Source organism: Nicotiana sylvestris, chromosome 9 (genome assembly GCF_000393655.2).
Source record: "Nicotiana sylvestris chromosome 9, ASM39365v2, whole genome shotgun sequence".
NCBI classification, from domain to species: Eukaryota; Viridiplantae; Streptophyta; class Magnoliopsida; order Solanales; family Solanaceae; genus Nicotiana; species Nicotiana sylvestris.
This window is the reverse complement of record NC_091065.1, coordinates 51,346,291-51,363,174: the sequence shown is the minus strand read 5'-3', so window position 1 is coordinate 51,363,174 and position 16,884 is coordinate 51,346,291. Positions and strand designations below refer to the sequence as shown.

Sequence of the window (16,884 nt, the reverse complement as noted above, 5' to 3'; positions counted from 1 at the left end):
TTTACCCCTAGGAGACGCACTTCCTAGTCTGGGTCTTTCAAGTTATATTTTTATTTTAGGAGACGCACTTCCTAGTTTTGGGTCATTTAAGTTCATTCCTAGGAGATGCACTTCCTAGTTTGGAGTCATTGAAGTTTCACCCCTAGGAGACGCATTTCCTAGTTTGGGTCTTTCAGGTTATATTTTGTTTTAGGAGACACAATTTTCTAAATTGAGATTTTACCCCTAGGAGACGCACTTCGTAGTTTTGGGTCATTTAAGTTCATTCCTAGGAGACGCACTTCCTAGTTTGAATCATTGATGTTTCACCCCTAGGAGACGCACTTCCTAGTCTGGGTCTTTCATGATACACTTTTAGGAGACGCACTTCCTAAATTGAGATTTCACCCCTAAGAGACGCACTTCCTAGTTTGAGTCATTGAAGTTCCACCTCTAAGAGACGCACTTCCTAGTCTGGGTCTTTCAAGTTATATTTTGTTTTAGGAGATGCACTTCCTAAATTGAGATTTTACCCCTAGGAGACGAACTTCCTAGTTTTGGGTCATTTAAGTTCATTCCTAGGAGACGCGCTTCCTAGTTTGAATCATTGAAGTTTTACCCCTAGGAGATGCACTTCCTAGTCTAGTACATACCTTTAGGAGACGCACTTCCTAAATTGAGAGTTCATCCTTAGGAGACGCACTTCCTAGTTTGATTCATTGAAGTTTCACCCCTAGGAGACGCACTTCCTCAATTGAGATTTCGCCCCTAAGAGACACACTTCCTTGTTTTTGGGTCATTTAAGTTCAGCTCTAGGAGACGCACTTCCTAGTTTGGTTCATTCAAGTTTCACCCCTAGGAGACGCACTTCCTAGTTTGAGTCATTGAAGTTTCACCCCTAAGAGATGCACTTCCTAGTCTGGGTCTTTCAGGAAACACTTTTAGGAGACGCACTTCCTAAATTAAGATTCCACTCCTAGGAGACTCACTTCCTAGTTTTTGGGTCATTTAAGTTCAGCCCTAGGAGGCGCACTTCCTAGTTTGGTTCATTTCCTAGGAGACACACTTCCTAGTTTGAGTCATTGAAGCTTCACCCCTAGGAGATGTACTTCCTAGTCTGGGTCTTTCAGGATACACATTTAGGAGACACAATTTCGAAATTAATATTTGACCCCTAGGTGACGCACTTCCTAGTTTGGGTCATTTAAGTTAAGCCCTAGGAGACACACATCCTAGTTTGGTTCATTCGAGTTTCACCCCTAGGAGACGCACTTCCTAGTCTGGGTCTTTCAGGATATACTTTTAGGAGACGCACTTCCTAGTTTTTGGGTCATTTAGTTTCACCTCTAGGAGACACGTTCCTAGTTTGGGTCATTGAAGTTTTACCCCTAGGAGACGCACTTCCTAGTCCGGGTCTTTCAGGATATACTTTTAAGAGACGCACTTCCTAAATTGAAATTTCTTCCCTAGGAGATGCACTTCCTAGTTTGGGTCATTCAGGTTTTATTTTTAGCAGATGCATTTTCTAGTCAAAGTTTCTTAGTTTTACTCACAGGAGATGCACATCCTAGTCGAGTCTTTAGTTTACTCTCATCATTGCATCAATAGCACATGTGGCTTACAGTTTTGCTAACAACTCACAAATCTTCCTAGTGCAAATTAGAGCAGAAAATTTTGTTTTTTTATTGTTTGGATTGTAGGCACCCACCTGGAGAACAAGGGAATTCGTTTTGGAATTATTTCAAGTTTCAAGTCAGTAGCAGGCGCCCACCTAGAGAACAAGGGAAGTCATTTCAGAATTCAATTTAAGTTAGAAGTAGCGGAGGCTCGCGGCAAGAATGCGGGTCAACAGTCCGAGACAACCAACAGAAGTAGTCTCAATCCAGGATAAATGAAAAGAAAAAATGAAGAAGAAGTGAATCCGAAATGCAGAAGCAGAGAAAGATGTGAACTGCTCAAGACATGGTTGAAGCCACGAGCACCACATCTTCGATCTTGATCCGAAGAAGTCGTGGAAGAATGAACCAGCACCTGCAGCTACCAAGCATCCAGGTTCAAATCAAAAGTCTGCATAAAGAACCATTCAAGACTCAAGATCGAGCTTCAGAAGACTTATAGATAGGAATGTTGTAACTCATAGCTAATAGTTCTTTTAGATTTTGATTTTGATGTAATAACAGGGCCGTGAACCGGAACCTTGACGGAATGGCACCTCAATCGGCTCTACACCTCGGTATACTCCATCACTGTTTCTACTTCTGAACTACACGTGGCCTGATTCCTTTACAACCAAGAATATGTAGGCAGCTCAGATACTATGGCTCGGTCACATTCTCCTTTCTCTTAGTTTTTGGTGTCTCTAAATAAGGGTCGAATCAAAAAACCTGTCTCGTCGTTCTTTGTCTGAAAACTCTTCGCGTTTCCAGTCAAAGAGGGGCAACTGTAGACATGTAATTTTTGACCCTCCCCAAAACATTACATATTTGGCATTTAAATATGTAAGTCTAATATCACTATTTCAACTAATTTTTGACTCCTTTACTTTATTTTGTCACAAAAATGAAAAGTACAAAGAAAATATTTTTCTTTTATTTAGGTAATTGATATTTTATCTTGTTACTTTTAGTTTATCTACCTTTCATAAAATTCAAAAATACAAAAATAATTTCACTTTGTTTTCAGGAATATTAGTAGTTTGGTAGGAATATTATTTTAATTTTGCAATGATTTTAATCTAATTCCATTTTTATCTTTTAGTATGCTATTTGAAAAATACCAAAAAATGGGTTTGTTTTAAAGGTTAATTTTATTTTAATAGTTATTTTACTTAAGTAGGATTAATTAGTAAATGGTGTAGCATTTTTAGTCTTGTTCAAGGAGAAAGAATAAAATTTGGGCTCAAACAACTCATTTTATAGGCCAAATTTCCGGACCCTTAGCCCATAAAACCAAGCCCAATACCCATAAAACTCTAACACATTAAAATAGACCCTTTCTTCCTCTTCAACCCTAGACCTAACCCTAATCCCCCTAAAGCTAAACCAGCCGCTGCAGACCCCTCCTAGTTCCCGCATCTCTCTCACTAACACACACACAGCGGCACAAGACGAACTAAGAGAAAAGCAGAGAACGACCGTGACACCCCCTCTCTTGAAGATCCCTGTCATCGCCACTCTTTCTTCTTATTCCCATCACCAAGCTCACTGGAAACATCAAACACGGCCACCCTCATCATCTCCAAGCCATAACCGTCGTCGCAACTCCACCAAGGCTCATCCCTTTCTACCGCCACTTCAATCCAAACTCACACCAAAATTTAGTGAAAACCAAAATTGAATTCCTTCCTAATGATGTTTAGCTGAAGTTTCTAAGTTGGATTTGATATTTTCCAGTCAAATAAGGGTTCGTTGAGTCTCCGATTGCAGTCCAGTTCGCCATTCCATCGTCGTCCAAGGTTTCTGGTGTCAAACATTTTAAGATTCGAAATTGCTTTGTCTTGAAAGACTAAATGGTCACACGAGTCCAGTAGAATTTGTAGCTTTTGACGCAGCAGAGATCCTAGTGCTTGCTGGATCTTCCTCATGTAATAAAGCTATGGAATTTGGAAGAGACAAAAGTAAGTTGATGTTCCTTTTTACCTCTATGTTTTGTACTAGCTTTACTCTTAAAACATTGTAGTGAATATACTCTAAATATTTATTTGATGACTATGGATGTTGTATAAAAAAAACTCTCATCTCTCATGAGATCTCTTACACACAACAGAACGGATGTTCTCACCTCTTTCAATTCCAATAGAACGCCCAAAGCAGCGATCGCCTTTCTTCAACCTTCAGCAGCCGTAGACCTCCCCCCTTTCCAAAACCCAGACAACGCCTAACAGACACGAAAAAGCTAAAAAAATAAAGACAGACATAAGAAAAAGAGCTATCCTAATATAGTAACAAAAAGAGAGGGCATCAGCTGGACAAAAGAACTTTAGCTAAAAGAACGGTGATGATATAATTTTCGAAGAGAGCCGAATCGAGTTCTCATCTCTCTTTCTAATCTAAAAAACGAAAAAATAGAGAGAGGGTGAACAGGCAGAAACAAAGTGAGAAATTCCGATGACAACAGTCATCCGCTTGAGTTATCGCTGAAGAGTCAAGGTCCGTCCGAGGTTCGTTGATTTCTGGCAAGCTTCGAAGTCGAAGTTCCGTTGGTCCTGGTCATGTCCCCATCCGATTCTGGAGCTACAAATCAACTAAGCTCAGATTCATTTCTGGAGGTTCATTTCTCACTTTCATGTATTTAATGGGTCATAACTAATCTTGTTTTACATGTGTTTATATGGTGATATAATTGTTATGGTGCATTTGTGAGTTAATATTTAGTTGTTTGATTCTTTGAATTTGATTTCTTTTGGTCTGAACTAGTTTTTCATATGTTGTTATTGTTGATAAAAATGCAATGAAAAACCGGTCAAACACCAGAAGCTACGAATAGGAGTGAAATCTGAATAAGTTTGAATGTGTGTTGTGAGAGGTCCCCTTTTCTCTTACTTGTGGTTTAAGAATTTACTCTTTGGAGAATAAAAGTGACAAGCTAACACTGCAAAATTAAAGTAGCATGGAAAATGAAATAATAAGATATCTATAGCTTATGACCTCGTCATTTACAACTGATAGTGATTGGTTTGATTAATTGAAATGTGATGTGTCTTCATTTTACTTTTATTTGTATTTTTGACTATATAGATTCTCTAGTAGTATATATTTTTGACATTTGCGTGGCATAATTACGGGTTCCAAATTTAAACCAAAGTATGTTCGCGCAACGATTGGCAAAACAATCTTAATAATAATTAAACTTTATCGTAATTGTGTACACGTTCGCGTGACACGAGTACATTTAAGAAATGAATATTCGTAGAAAATGCTTTAGGCGCGACTTAATCTATCATCACAATTGTGTACACGTTCGCGTGATATATATACGATTTTCAAAACAAATTGAGGTATGCATTTGCGCAACTTTGGCCAAACTTTTTTAATATTAACAAAGCATGATTAATTGTGTACACGTACGCATGGCATGATTTTTGATATGCCAAACAAAAGAGTACACGTACGCGTGACTCGTTTTCAAGATAATTCCTTAATTACGAATAATCAAGTAATTAAAAGCGGTAAAATGAAAAGCGACATAGGTTCTAAAATACGTAATTAATATTTAATTAAGCTAGGTGTGACTAAAGCGACCGTGCTAAAACTACGGAACCCGGGAATGCCTAACACCTTCTCTTGGGTTAATAGAACTTCTTACCCGATCTTCTGGTTTTCGCAGACTTTAAACGGAGTCAACTTTCCTCGATTTGGGATTCAAAATAAATCGGTGACTTAGGACAACATAAACTATTCCAAGTGGTGACTCTGAATGAATAAATAAATAATCTCATTTCAATTATTGTCATTTTAGTTGTAAAAACTCCCTATCCCTTTCGGAGAAAAATAAGGTGTGACAGAAATTATGCTTTAGGTTTACATTATGTTGATTTGTAATAGAAATCATGCTTTAGGTTCATATTCTGCAATAGATATCATGCCTCTAGGTTTGCTATGTCTATTTGTATTAAAAATCATGCCATAAAACCTGCGCATTAGATATCCTGCCTTAGGATAATCATGTTTACCGCTTCTGCATATTAGAAAACATATTGTAGTTCTTCATTTTATCTCTGATTCTGCCTAAGTCATAATCACCTAGAAATTCTATCATTAAGTTATTACTGTAATCATGCTTAATAAAATGACTATCTCTCTCTGTGAATTAGAAATCATCCCTATAGGACTGAGTGACTTCAAGCTATTTTAATTAGTTCCCAGAATTATGATTGTATATAGCCCCACGCCTAGGCGAGCCTTGGGTAATTAATGGTCTTAAAATTGTGAAGTTGTGCTCCGTTTATTCTGTGGGAAATTGTCCATGTTTAACATGTTTTAAAATCAGTAGGCAAACTGATTAGGATTCTGTCACTTCATTGTAAAACAATGCTGCATATTCTTTGTTTGTGATGCTCACCTAGATATCCTGTTCCAGGACCTTTTGAAATTCTTTAAAATCTGTTGTTTGAGTTGTGCTACTTGTTTGTTTATGTGTGGAGGTAAACATGAGCCCCTTAATTGCCTCCTTATTTGACAATCATATATGTTATTTGTTGTCACTTAGAATTTACCTTTTAAACACCTTAGGAGGGTCTAGTACTGCCTAAATTTAGAGGTCCTAAACACCTCTAGGACCACAACGAAGGGACGGGTAAAGCACCCTTAGAGTTTGTTAATTAAACTCGCTTATATAACCGCTAAGAGGAGGGTAATGGGTAGTAAAAAGGATATGATGACCTGTGCGCTAATACCCCGTGTAACCCCTCTATTTGGGGAAGGCTTACCGGGTATTGTACAGATGTGATCCTATAGGCTAACCAACTCAGGACTTCCCTTCCTTTATTTACATATGTGTTCTTATACTACTTACCTAAACTTCCTTTATTTATATATGTGTGCTTATACGACCTACCTGAACTTCCTTTATTTACATATGTGTGCTTATTCTACTTACTTAACTTCCTTTATTTACATATGTGTGCTTATACGACCTACCTAAACTTCCTTTATTTGTAAATGTGTTCTTAGACTGCTTACCTGTTAAATGACTAATTTGCATAACTGAGTTCGGTCGGGACCCACCGTTATGGACCACGAGAGGTACCTCACACCTTCCCCTCAAGGTTATTTCGAGCCCTTACCCTAATCTCTGGTAATGCAAACTAGTTATATGAGTTAATTGCTTTAGGTGCCCTAATGCACCTTAATCCGTTAGGTGGCGACTCTTCAAATACCCAATTCCCAAAAGGAATTGAGTTGTTCCCAATGAACGTCGAAACCCGAACTCCGCGAGGAAAAAGGAGGTGTGATAGCATGGCAACTCTACTGGGGATATTTTAGGCTCTTACAATAATGAAATCATTTTTGTGAATTAGTATTAAGCATGTTTTATCCCTTGCATCCTCCCCCTTATTTGGATTTAACTGCTTATTTCCAAGCATTTATGATTTCCTTTATTTCTGAAACTGACTTGTCTCTTTGTTTTTTTTTGTAACTGTCTTTCAATTGTTAAATACTTCATTTATCATTTTTAAAATGTGCAAATACTTGGAAACATGCTATTTATTATTGCATAAATCATGCTCAACATCATATTCCACTCGTGCGTAATCAATACTATAGCAACACTTGAATTCGAAAAGGCGTATTTGCGGTAAAATTGGTCAATCAACATTCGATGGTTTCTGCCTTTCCCCCTCAAGTTGTCCGCTTGAGGGTCCTAGTATAGACCTCTATAGCAACCTTACTCTGATTAATTATACATGCATTATGGTCAAACCTAGTCAGGTTAATATGTTGACCACATAATAACACTTTAAAACAAGCCTCACCCAAAAGTCCATCTGATTTTCTATAATCCCAACGGACACAACCACGACTGTGTGCATTAACTTGGAGAAAGAAGTGCCAATATTCTAATCATTGTTGTATAAATAGACAAATTTGGAGGGGGAAAGGGCCTAACTATCTTTTATTTTGCAGAAAATCAGCCACGAAGTCCCTAGATTTGGTATGATCGATAGAATACCTTCACTTTTGCTAGATTGGAGGAGGGATCTTCCCGCAAGTGACCAAAATCATGTGAAACGAGTCTTAGGAAATTTTCCTTCTCTGTTGGATCTTCAGCCGAACAAAATGTTGATCGAGTCTGACACTATGTTTTGGGACAAGGAAAGCGTCGTGTTGCGCTTCGGGGACATAGAAATGATTCCACTTCTAGAAGAAATAGGGGGATTTGCTGGGTTACCTTGGAATAGTCCTAGCTTATTAGCACCTGAAAACGCACCACTACAGTATTCCTTAAGATGATGGGGCTGAAGAAGAATGATGACTTGGAGTGCCTGAAAAACTCTTACATACCTTTCGACTTCTTCTATGAACGATACGGTCACAGTAGCTCTTACCGTATTTTTGATGATGAGTTCTCAATCACCTCTTTGGGCTGAGTTCATTGTAGGGTCTTCGTGTTCATTGTATGTTTCTTGGGCATGCTGGTATTCCCGATCCAAGGGGATAGAATCCATACCAGGTTGGCCATGGTGGCCAAAACTTTGATGGACGGGATCGAGGGGCAGACATATACCATTGTCCCTATGATCATTGCAGATATGTACCGGGCCTTGGAACGCTGTCAGAAGGGGTTTAGATTCTTTGAGGGTTGCAATTTGCTGTTACAGGTTTGGTTGTTAGAGCATCTCCAAAGGAGTCAATACCACCAAGAGTTTCCACGAAGGCCGTAGAATGATCACATAGCTTTCCATCACCCTAAGAGAATGACTTATATTCCAGATATGTTTGCTCAACCTAAGGATGTTGTAGGATGGGTGTAGTTCTTCAACAAGTTAATTGAGGACCAGGTTCAGTGGATGTTCCAGTGGTTCCGCACCTATGAGTTCATCATCAGATCCAGAGATGTTACACACTTGGTGTTGATTAGGTTAAGGGGGATATACCATTATGCTCCCCTCAAGGTTATGAGGCAGGTAGACAAGAGATAGGTCATACCACGGGTCGCTAAAATGAGTAACCTTTTAGCTAATTTCCAGGGTGACGCCATCCCTTATAAGAATGAATCGCAACATATGTGGACTCTAAAAATTATCGTAGAAAAGGATACCATCGAGCCAAACCGGTATCATGCTGGTCACTCATACTTTTACCCATCATGGTTGGATGATAATCTATCAAGACATTAGGCCGATATGGAAATGATTAATGAGTTGAAAGAAAAGGCTGTTAAATCCAGCGAAAGGCTAGAATATTTGGAGTATAGTTTGATGGAGTTGGAGGGAAAAATGAGAAAGAGAGTCACCGACTGCTAGAACATTTAGGGAAACTAAGGAGGATATTTGGCAAGTGCATTCTTACTATTGAACCTGCGTGAGCTGGGAGAACTGATCGACAATAGCATCCGGTCTGGAGAGGGTCCTTCGGGGACCAAGTAGATTAGGTTTACTTGCTTTTCTTTTAAATGTAATAAGGCCGAGTGCCATTAGTAAAATTATCTTATTTTGTATCTTTTTGGGTTGTTTATTTTTACATTAATGAAATGAGGCAATTATTGGCACTGAATTTCTCCAAGTCTATTTGTTGCTAGGCCTACCTCGGGCACAACGAGGCTCCCAAGTTAGGACATGAATTTACATTCTCGCAATATGTGTTTAAATACTGCAAACATGTCAGAACCCTTACTGACTTGTTTACCTTTTGTTTTTCTTTATTCTTTATTATTCTCATTCCCTAAGGTTGGTTCGCACATACTGGCATCATCAGCATATCACACTAGATCTAGAGGCCTTCTACCTCCTCCTCCTCCAAGTAATACAAAGAACAGAGGGAAAGCTAAAATGGATGACTTAAGTGGTATTCAAAAGGAAAGTGCGGAGAAGGCAAAAACTTCAGACGGTCGGAGCACTCTGGCACCAAATGATTTGGTTTTACTATTGGAACAAAAGATACTGGAGTTACAGGGAGAACTTGAGCAGGTCCGCAACTTAGCAAACCTATCCCTCACACTGAATGTTCTTGATGTCAACCAACAAAACACCAAAAACCCAGCACCTCCCCAAAACACACCAAACCAGCATCCACAAAACCCTCCCGCACCGCATCAATATGCAACTCCTCCTCAAAATCTCAATCCTTTACCGATACCAACTTCGCCATAACACCATCATCAAAAAATCCAATACCCATCAACCGCTACCTATCACACTCCTTAGAATACACCCCAACCCATTCCCGATTCTCAAAACCCAACTAACGATCACCACTACACCCAAGTCCCTGGCACTCACCAAAACAACCCTATATATGTGGAAACCATACCTCCCTCTACTCAACCAATCTCCTATACACCAGAATCCGAGGAGAAGGACCTGCCCATCAAGAACATGGCTGAGGAACTCAAGAAATTGACAAGTCGGGTTTAGGGTGTCGAAGGAGGCAAAGGGATAGAAGGATTGAATTATGAAGACCTATGCATACAGCCGGATGTAGAACTGCCAGAGGGTTACAAATCTCCCAAGTTTGAGATGTTTGACGGTACAGGTGATCTTAGGGTTCATCTAAGGACCTATTGTGACAAACTTATCGGGGTAAGAAAGGATGAAAAGATCCGGATGAAGCTTTTTATGGGGAGTCTTACGGGAGATGCCTTGTCATGGTACATAAGCCAGGATCCTAAGAAATGGTCCAACTGGGTGAGTATGGTGTCTGATTTAATGGACCGATTCAAGTTCAACACAAAAAATGCACCAAATGTTTTCTACATTCAGAACCTCAAGAAGAAGCCCACCGAGACCTTCCGTGAGTATGCTACTCGGTGGAAGTCAGAAGCAGCCAAGGTTAGACCAGCACTAGAAGAAGAACAAATGAACAAGTTCTTTGTCAGGGCAAAGGACCCACTATATTATGAAAGGTTAATGGTCATTGAGAATCACAAATTCTCTGATATCATCAAACTCGGAGAAAGGATTGAAGAAGGTATCAAAAGCAGAATAGTGACAAATTTTGAGGCATTACAGGCCATGAACAAAGCATTGCAATCAGGTGACATATCAAAGAAGAGAGACGTGGGGGCAGTAATGGTAGATCAAGGCCCAAAATCTCCACTCACATACCAAGCGCCTCCATTCACATACCAAACACCTCCACCCACATATCAACCCTCATCTCCCAGATATTCCCAACCAGCCATTGCCTATCACACCTATGATTCCCAACCATCTCATTTTCAATCACCTCCGACTCGCCAAAACTACCCAAGACCCCGACCTAACTTTGATCGCAAACCACCCAAAAAATACACCGCTATTGTTGAACCCATCGACCAGCTGTATGAAAGGTTGAAGGCCGCTAGTTATGTCATTTATATTCCCACTGTGGCAGTGGAGAACGTATCTCAATGGGTCAACCCAAACAAAACCTGTGTATATCACTCCGGTATGAAGGGGCACACCATCGATGAGTGCCGAACATTGAAAGATAAAATCCAGACACTTATTGACAATAATGTCATACAGGCAAACGAAGCTGCACCCAATGTCCGCAAGAATCCTCTCCCAGATCATAGAGGCGGTGGAATACATCTGATAGAGATAGATGAAGAATGGGATCCTGAGGGGTCAATCGGGCTTATTTGAGAAGGCGATGACTTTAAATTGCAGTCACACTCACTCCTATTGTAGTACAGACGCAGTCGCTAGTCGAGGTTGAGGTAGCCACATCGGTTCCATTTGAGGTAGATCAAGCTCCACCTTCATCCACACCCATTCCACTTAAAGTAGAAGTGGCCACACCTTTCACAATGACAGTATCAACCACACCTCCTTTCGATTCAAAAGCAATACCTTAGGATTACGTTGCCGAAGCTAGGCAAAAGGGAAAGGCAAAGATGGAAGAATCTAATGTTGCACAAGGAATCACCAAGACCAGAAGGGTCTATACACCTGAACACTTGAGAGGATCAAGTAAGGAGGCCACTACCAAGTAGCATGTCATTGAAACAGGGTCGGATGATCTTTGGAGGAAAGTACAAACGAGGGAATACTCCATCATTGATCATTTGAAAAAAATTCCCGCTCAGATATCCATCCTATCACTGTTGCAAAATTTAGAGGCGCACAAGAATGCTTTGATGAATGTGTTAAACGAAGCTTATGTAACCAACAATATCACCTGCGAAGAGATGGCCAACATGGTAGGGCAGGTGTTGGAAAGTCATAAGATAACCTTCCACGAGGATGAACTACCGCCTGAAGGGTTGAATCATAATCGAGCATTGAATATCACGTTACAATTTGAAGATAAATTCATTTCTAGAGTACTGATCGATGGAGGTTCAAGCCTTAACATTTATCCGTTGGATACTCTGAAAAGATTGGCCAAAGGTTTCTATGAAATACGGGCAGGAAGCATGAACGTGAAGGCCTTTGATGGGTCTCAAAGGGCTATGATTGGAGAGATTAATCTTTGTCTGCAGATGGGGCCAACTTGGTTTGACATTGAATTCCAAGTGCTTGACATATCAGCTTCATACAATCTTCTGTTGGGCCAAACTTCGATACATGCCGCTGGGGCTGGGGCTTCCATGCTACACCAGGCCGTGAAGTTCGAGTGGAACCATCAGGAGGTGATCATTCATAATGATGGGAGTAACCTATTTACACCAGTCAAACCATCCCGATTATCTGGAACAGACGAAGGCTAGGAGGGGAAACTTATCATCACATCGAACATGTCAATGCCGCTGAGCAAGAAAATGGTGGAGTAACAAAATAAAAAACATACTGGCATGGTCTGGGTATGAACCGGGCAAAGGGCTTGGGAACAATCTCCAGGGCACTACCAAACCAATACAACTGAAACGTCATGGTACTACCTTCGTGCTCGGATACCAGTATACATCGCAGGAGTATGATGATTTGTCGCCTCCATGGCATGGACCTTATTACCCTCTTGAGCAACCAGTACCACATCTACGTCAGACTTTTCACCAGGCTGATACAATATGGGGGACTGCAGAAGAATAAACGTTAGCTGGGCTGAGAAATTTGTTCCTAGAGGACGAGGATATGCATTGCAGTGCGATAATTGAAGAGGAAGAGGAGGAAGGCCTCACCATTCAGACTGTAGAGAAGGGAGTAGTTCTCAAAAACTCAACTGCCACACCATCCTGGGCCCACCGGGTCCCTAGGTAGCTTGGCAATCAGCCTAATTTTATTTCTATAGCCATGCCAGGCATCTAAGATATTTTTGGTAATTTTGTTTTAAAAGACTCACCTGTTTCAAATAATTGCTCGATTCATCGAGCCGTACTTGTTTTGGATGTTTTCAGTTTTAATCAATGCATTGCTATTTATTATTCATTATTATCTTCAACACTTTTCTTTCTACATCGTTATTATTACTTTTCCTGATGAAACGGTGATTGTGACATGTAATGAGACAACGCAATATAAGGATAGTGACTCGGAGGAAGAATATGAAATACCTGAGGAGGTTGTCAGAGAGGTTGAGAACATTGAGAATAAGCCTAAGTCCAACCTGGACGAAACTGAAGCAGTAAATTCGGGAGACGCTGAAACCGTCAAGGAGACTCGCATAAGCATTCACTTATCACTGCCAGAGAAAGAGGAGTACGTCCGCTTTTTTGAAGGAATATGAGGATATATTTGCATGGCCATATGATGATATGACTAGTCTGAGCACATCCATAGTGGCTCGCAAGCTGCCCACCAATCCAATGTGACACCAGTGAAGAAGAAACTCAGAAAGTTCAAACCAGATATGAGCCTGAAAATCAAGGAGGAAGTTACTAAGCAGATCAAAGCCAAAGTTCTCAGGGTGGTTGAATACCCAACCTGGTTAGCCAACATTGTACCAGTTCCGAAGAAATATGGAAAAGTCAAAGTATGTGTTGACTATCGAGACTTACACAGAGCAAGTCCCAAGGTGACTTCCCACTGCCAAATATACACATCCTGATCGACAATAGCGCCAAACATGAGCTCCAATTCTTTGTAGATTTCTTCGCGGATTATCACCAGATCTGGATGGATGAAGAAGACGCAGAGAAAACAACTTCTATAACACCATGGGGGGTGTACTGCTACAAGATGATGCCATTTGGTCTAAAGAACGACGGGGCTACTTACATGAGAGCCATGACAACTATCTTTAATGATATGATACACAAAGAAATAAAGGTGTATGTTGACGATGTCATTATCAAATCCAAGAGGGCCGCAGATCACATAGCAGACTTAGAAAGTTATTTGACATGTTAAGGAGGTACAACTTAAAATTGAACCTCGCAACGGGGTTCCTGCAGGAAAGTTATTGGGATTCATTGTTAGTCGTCGGGGAATCGAGTTGGACCCGTCCAAAGTTAAGGCTATTCAAGAGTTACCGCCACCAAGAAGCAAGAAGGACATGATGAGCTTCCTAGGATGTCTCAACTATATCAGTCGCTTCATAGCGTAGTCTACAATCATATGTGAACCCATCTTCAATATGCTGAGGAAAGATGCTGAAACAAGTTGGACCGAAGATTGTCAAAGGGCTTTCGACAAAATCAAGGAGTACCTGTCCACACCACCAGTCTTGGTCCCGCCGGAACCTGGGTGGCCTTTGCTACTCTATCTTTCTGTATTAGATGGAGTCTTCGGATGTGTTCTGGGACAACATGACATGACAGTGAGAAAGGAGCAAGCCATATACTACTTGAGTAAGAAGTTCACACCTTACGAAGCACGATATTCTCTGTTAGAATGCATTTGTTGTGTTTTGACTTGGACGGCTTAGAAATTGAGGCATTACTTATGTGCCTATACCACGTATCTCATATCCAGTATAGACCCCCTACAGTACATCTTTTAGAAGCCCATGTCGATAGAAAAATTAGCCAAATGGCAAATACTATTAAGTGAGTTCGATATCGTCTATATAACTAAGAAGTTGGTCAAAGGACAAGTATTGGCAGACCATCTTGCTAAAAATCCTATGGGAGGAGAATACGAACACTTGAAAACATATTTTCCTGATGAAGATGTGTCATTCGTAGAAGAGGACATTACTGAAGCATACGACGGTTGGAGGATGTTTTTTGATGGAGCTGCAAATTTCAAAGGAGTGGGCATTAGATCGGTTTTGGTATCGGAAATAGGTCAACACTACCCTGTATCCGTGAAGCTTAGGTTTCCATGCACCAACAACATGGCAGAGTATGAAGCCTGCATACTAGGGCTCAACATGATAATCAACATGAATATTTAGGAGATGCTGGTAATCGGTGATTCAGATATGCTTGTTACCAGATACAAGGAGAATGGGCCACCAAGAATTCCAAGATATTGCCATATCTGCACCATGTACAGGAATTGAGAAAGAGGTTTATGAAGATAGAGTTTCGGCATATTCCTAGAATTCAGAATGAGTTTGCCTATGCATTGGACACCTTGTCATCCATGATACAACATCCAGACAAGAATTTTATTGATCACATCCCAGTGAGAATTCATAATCGACCAGCTTACCTCGCTCATGTTGAGGAGGAGACGGATGGAAGACCTTGGTTCCACGACATCGGAGAGTACCTGGCAAAGGGAGAATACCCAGAGCATGCAAAACATACTCAGAAATGCACACTTCGAAGGTTGTCCAATCACTTCTTCCACAGCGGAGGAAACTTGTACAGAAGAACTCCTGATTTGGGATTGCTAAGATGTGTTGATTCAAAAGAGGCTTCTAAGCTACTTGAGGAGATACATGATGGGACCTGCGGCCCGCATATGAATGGTTTTGTCTTGGCCAAGAAGATATATAGGGCCGATTATTTTTGGATGACCATGGAGACAGATTGCGTCTAGTATGTCCGAAAATGCTACCAATGTCAAGTACATGCCGATATGATAAAAGTACCGCCAAATGAGCTCAATGCAACAAGCTCACCTTGACCATTCGCCTCCTAGGGAATGGATGTCATCGGTCCCATTGAGCCCACTACTTCAAAAGGGTACAGGTTTATTCTAGTGGCCATTGACTACTTTACAAAATGTGTAGAAGCCGCATCCTACAAGGCACTAACTAAGAAAGTCGTGGCAGATTTTGTCCGCAACTGGATTGTTTGCCGGTTTGGAGTTCCAGAATCAATTATCACTGACAATGCCGCCAATCTCAACAGTGATCTAATGAAAGCCATGTGTGAGACCTTCAATATCAAGCACAAGAATTCTACATCATTCACACCTCAAATGAATGGAGCTGTGGAAGCTGCTAACAAGAATATCAAGAAAATATTAAGGAAGATCGTAGAAAACCAAAAACAATGACACGAAAAGTTACCATTTGCCCTATTGGTGTACTGCACTACAGTCCGCATATCAACTGGGGCAACTCCCTATTTACTGGTTTATGATACCGAAGCTGTCATTCCAGTGGAGGTAGAAATCCCTTCTTTCAGAATAATACAGGAAGGCGAACTCAATGATGCAGAATGGATAAGGAGCCGCTATGAGAAATTGGCCCTTATAGACAGAAAAAGAATAAATGCAGTATGTCACTGTCAGCTTTATCATAACAGAATATCCAGAGCTTTCAACAAAAGAGTTAAACCAAGACAATTTGCACCGGGACACCTGGTTCTGAAGAAGATCTTCCTACAAAAGCCAAAGGGAAATTCTTTCCCAACTGGCAAGGTCCCTACATGGTTTATAGGGTGCTAATAGGAGGAGCACTCATACTTGCAGAAATGGACGGAGAAGTCTGGCCAAAACCAATCAATTTAGATGCAGTCAAAAGATACTATGCTTAGATGTTTCACATTCACATGATGTAATTGAACTACGCTTGGCCTGATTCCCGTTTAAGAGGGGATATATAGGCAGCCCTGTGGGTTTGGTCATATCATAATAAAATTTTCATTTCCCTTAGAACATGAAACTAGGGCAGAATTTTGAGGAGGACCCTCAAAATTCCGGAGCAAGTCCAGCCGACGTTGTTGCATGCCAAAATCCATAAATTGGTTAAGAAACTAGGACAGAATTTTGAGAAGGATTCTTAAAATTCCGAAGAAGGTTCAACAAGTTTCGTCACTCGGAACCAGCCAAAGGATCATCTACCAAACTAGAGCAGAATTTTGAGGAGGACTCTCAAAATTTTAACACAAGAAAGCTGCAATGTCTCTGAAATGTATTACAGTCACTAGTTCATCCAAAATTACTTGATACTTCACTATGTTTTCTAAAATAACTTTATTTTC

The 16,884-nt window shown here is 40.5% G+C and overlaps 1 protein-coding gene across 1 annotated transcript; it reads left to right on the top strand.

Moving 5' to 3' along the window:
- Window positions 1-11,811: 11,811 nt before the first annotated feature.
- LOC138877568 (uncharacterized) lies at window positions 11,812-14,319 on the top strand. The gene is made up of 4 exons (XM_070157186.1): window positions 11,812-12,255; window positions 13,086-13,261; window positions 13,343-13,535; window positions 14,281-14,319. The coding sequence occupies exons 1-4, from the start codon at window positions 11,812-11,814 to the stop codon at window positions 14,317-14,319; spliced, it is 852 nt and encodes a 283-aa protein (XP_070013287.1).
- Window positions 14,320-16,884: the final 2,565 nt, after the last annotated feature.

Bases quoted from the DNA above. Each gene is read 5' to 3' on its own strand.
- LOC138877568 (XM_070157186.1), top strand. From the start codon at position 11,812: ATGGCCAACATGGTAGGGCAGGTGTTGGAAAGTCATAAGATAACCTTC. The intron at 12,256-13,085 runs GTGATCATTCAT...ACGCAATATAAG, and splicing joins TCGAGTGGAACCATCAGGAG to GATAGTGACTCGGAGGAAGA. The intron at 13,262-13,342 runs GTACGTCCGCTT...GCACATCCATAG, and splicing joins TCACTGCCAGAGAAAGAGGA to TGGCTCGCAAGCTGCCCACC.